Source organism: Propithecus coquereli, unplaced genomic scaffold (genome assembly GCF_000956105.1).
Source record: "Propithecus coquereli isolate 6110/MARCELLA unplaced genomic scaffold, Pcoq_1.0 Scaffold47, whole genome shotgun sequence".
Taxonomy (NCBI): Eukaryota; Metazoa; Chordata; class Mammalia; order Primates; family Indriidae; genus Propithecus; species Propithecus coquereli.
Window position 1 is genome coordinate 5,774,117 of NW_012150507.1, and position 3,035 is coordinate 5,777,151.

Here is a 3,035-nt window from a genome sequence, read left to right on the forward strand (position 1 = left end):
ATAAAATTTGTTTTGGTAATTTTAAACAGAAAAACCTTTGTTCTTTTCATGGTGCTGAGAAAAAAAGCTATTCATTTTCTTCAAGTATCATTAATATAATTATGAAAACATAATTGATGTTCAACTAATTTCTTAAATAGAGCAAAATATTGAGGTACTCAGGTACAGAATTTTAGCATAGCTTCTATAATCTGGCCTACTTTTCTACCAAGATATCATAAAACTTGCTACCATTATCATACCACTGGTGCCTAATGGGAATTTTGATGTCCTGTCTATTCCTATCATATCTTTCAATCATCCCTTTGTCTTATTTGTATACAAGTCTGTCATCCTCTTAGGCAGAAGCTGTACCTTTTTATCCTCCTATGATCCATAACAGAAACCCAATTTGCTAAATAAAAAATTGTTAATGAAGGTGTACCCATCCTAGAGACAAAAATATTACATACCATCTCCAGAAAGAACAATTCAAAGTATAAATAATCTGAATTATATGAACTTTCAATTCATTGTATTTGGTTCTAACCAGTGCAATTAATTAATTTAATTAATTCCCACAATTTGCAGTCACTCTGGTTAAGGTTTGGCCAGTTTTCTGTAAACTTGCATGACAGTAGATATTTAAGTACTTTTCCCATTTAAAAAAAAATTCAGGGCTTGAAAATAATCTAGCATTTTTTTTTCTTTTTTTCAGACAGAGTATCACTCTGTTACCCCAGCTAGAAGCACAGTGGCATCATCACAGCTCATGGCTCACAGCAACCTCAAACTGCTGGGCTCAAGCAATCCTCCGGCTCTGCCTCCCAAGTAGGCTAATTTTTCTATGTTTAGTAGAGATAGGGTCTCACTCTTGCTCAGGCTAGACTCAAACTCCTGACCTCAAGCGATCTTCCTGCCTCGGCCTTCCAGAGTGCTAGGCTTATAGATACAAGGCACTGTGCCTGGCCTAGCACTTTCATCTGTATTGTTTTTCCCATCTGCTCATTGAAAAGAATAAAAATCATTCAGGATACATTCCACAGAAAAGATCTGCATATATTTGAGATACATGAGATTAGTCAAATTTGAATTTCTCCATATGTTTTAAATGTTCAATTTAGTGTGTAACATATTTGAATATTTAATTACTAAAGTTAATATATTTTTTCTTTTAGATGAGAATTTTAATGACAGAATTACTGATAACCCTTTTTGTATTAAGGACAGTGGCATATTAACACGTCTATCAAAGAAAACATGAAAAGTGCCTGAAATGTACTATTGAACAACCAGTAACAGTTAAAACTCACACATGTTACAGGTTTCATTTGGATTCCAAGAGCAAAGGTGAGTAATGTCATCATTCACTGAGGTGGAGTTGAAGTACAGCTTACCCTTCCTCCAGGTCCATTTTCACAGCCCAATTCATCACACACTCTGGTGGCTAAACTCACTGCTGAGATTCTTCGGGGCTGGGTACAGACAATGTTGCATTTACTTGCTCCCCACTCATTTAGAAGTAAATCTTCCAAGAGAAAATGTGGTACTTGAGTACTTTTACCACTCCCTGTTTCGCCTGCCACAACCACTACTCGGTGCCTTTTAAGAGTTTCAACAATTGAATCCCGATGTTTGAACACAGGTAATTGTTGTCTTTCCTTTAGAAGTCTCTGATACTTAGGTGTGCTTTGCAACTTTCTAAAGAGGTTTCTAACAGGTTCCAAATCTTCTGCATTTGCTGATTCCCTGGGCAGTGCAGAAAAATCCTCATCGGAAACTAAATTTTCCCAAGATTCCTCAGGATCTTTAGAGTTTTCTCTCTTATTTTCAGAATGTTGTTGTTGCTGTTGCTGCTGCTGTTTCAATTTATTAAGAAGTTTAGCAATAAAAAGATCACGTGGTTTATTGGTTTCCATTTTATTTAATTCTTCCCTTTTCTTTTCTGCATCACTCCACTCCAGCCAAACATCTCGGTAAGTGGGTGGAAGTAACTGATGAACTGACTAAAGGGGAAAAAAACAGCAGAGCATTATTTTTGGTAAGTATTGAATATCAGAATTCAATTGGTTAGAACTTTGGATGGGTATATTCCTCTTAAAATGAAATTTGGCTCTAAACTATTAAGTTATTACTTTAATATGCGTATGATGCAAATACAAAAATAGCATACCATATTCAGGCTTCTGGACTTACTAGCTGTATGATCCCGGGTGAGTAACTTAATATGTATGTGCCTCAGCTTTTGCATTTTTAAAATGGGGTTAGCGATAGTAACTCCCTTATAGGAATATTCTGAGGTTAACTTTAAGTTAATACATGTGAAGTGCTTATTCCTGGAACACAGTAAACTACTGAATAAATGTTTTATTATTCATTCCTGCAGTGGTGCTATATAAAATGTAGATGAACCATAGAGCATTTCTAAAACATATAAAGCTTCTTTGACAATCTGGCAGTTGTATAACGTTACAGGTCAAAGTATTTTAAATGAAGTACACTGGATAGAATCTAAGTTATTTTAATTCTGTGCTATAAAAGAATGCACAATTATCTCTGACACTGACAGTCATTTTTATCAAGTAAACACAAGTTATGATACCTTATTTTCCAAAATAAGAAAAATAAAGACATTAAGAACATTTACTGGCAGAAACTGGAATAGAACTATTGTTTAGAGTTGCACTTAATCAGTGTCGAAAATTTTCGATGGTTCTAATTTCCTAAAGATACACACATTTATGGTAAAAAAATATTGATACATCTAAATTTAAAAAGGGCATTGTGTTCTCTTGAAGAGCTTCCTCCAGCAGCACTTTAATCCTTCCTTAAACTGGAAATATAGTTAATATAACTTAAAATTGAAAAATGGAACCAAAGTCTACAAGTTTTTAAAGTTGAGAGACAACATAACATTAAAGGAAAACAAACTTTAAAAATCTTAATTCAACTAGCACGACTATTTTTTTTTTTTTGAGACAGAGTCTCACTGTGTTGCCTGGGCTAGAGTGCCGTGGCGTCAGCCTAGCTCACAGCAACCTCAAACTCCTGGGCTC

The 3,035-nt window shown here is 34.7% G+C and overlaps 1 protein-coding gene across 1 annotated transcript in view; it reads right to left on the minus strand.

The window, feature by feature from the left end:
- The window catches only part of DHX29 (DEAH (Asp-Glu-Ala-His) box polypeptide 29), a 52,344-nt gene that overhangs the window by 29,572 nt on the left and 19,737 nt on the right, over positions 1–3,035 (minus strand). Inside the window, exon 9 of the mRNA XM_012655265.1 lies at positions 1,377–1,981. Within this exon, the coding sequence (XP_012510719.1) occupies positions 1,377–1,981 (605 nt within the window). The remainder of the gene's footprint in view (positions 1–1,376; positions 1,982–3,035) is intronic.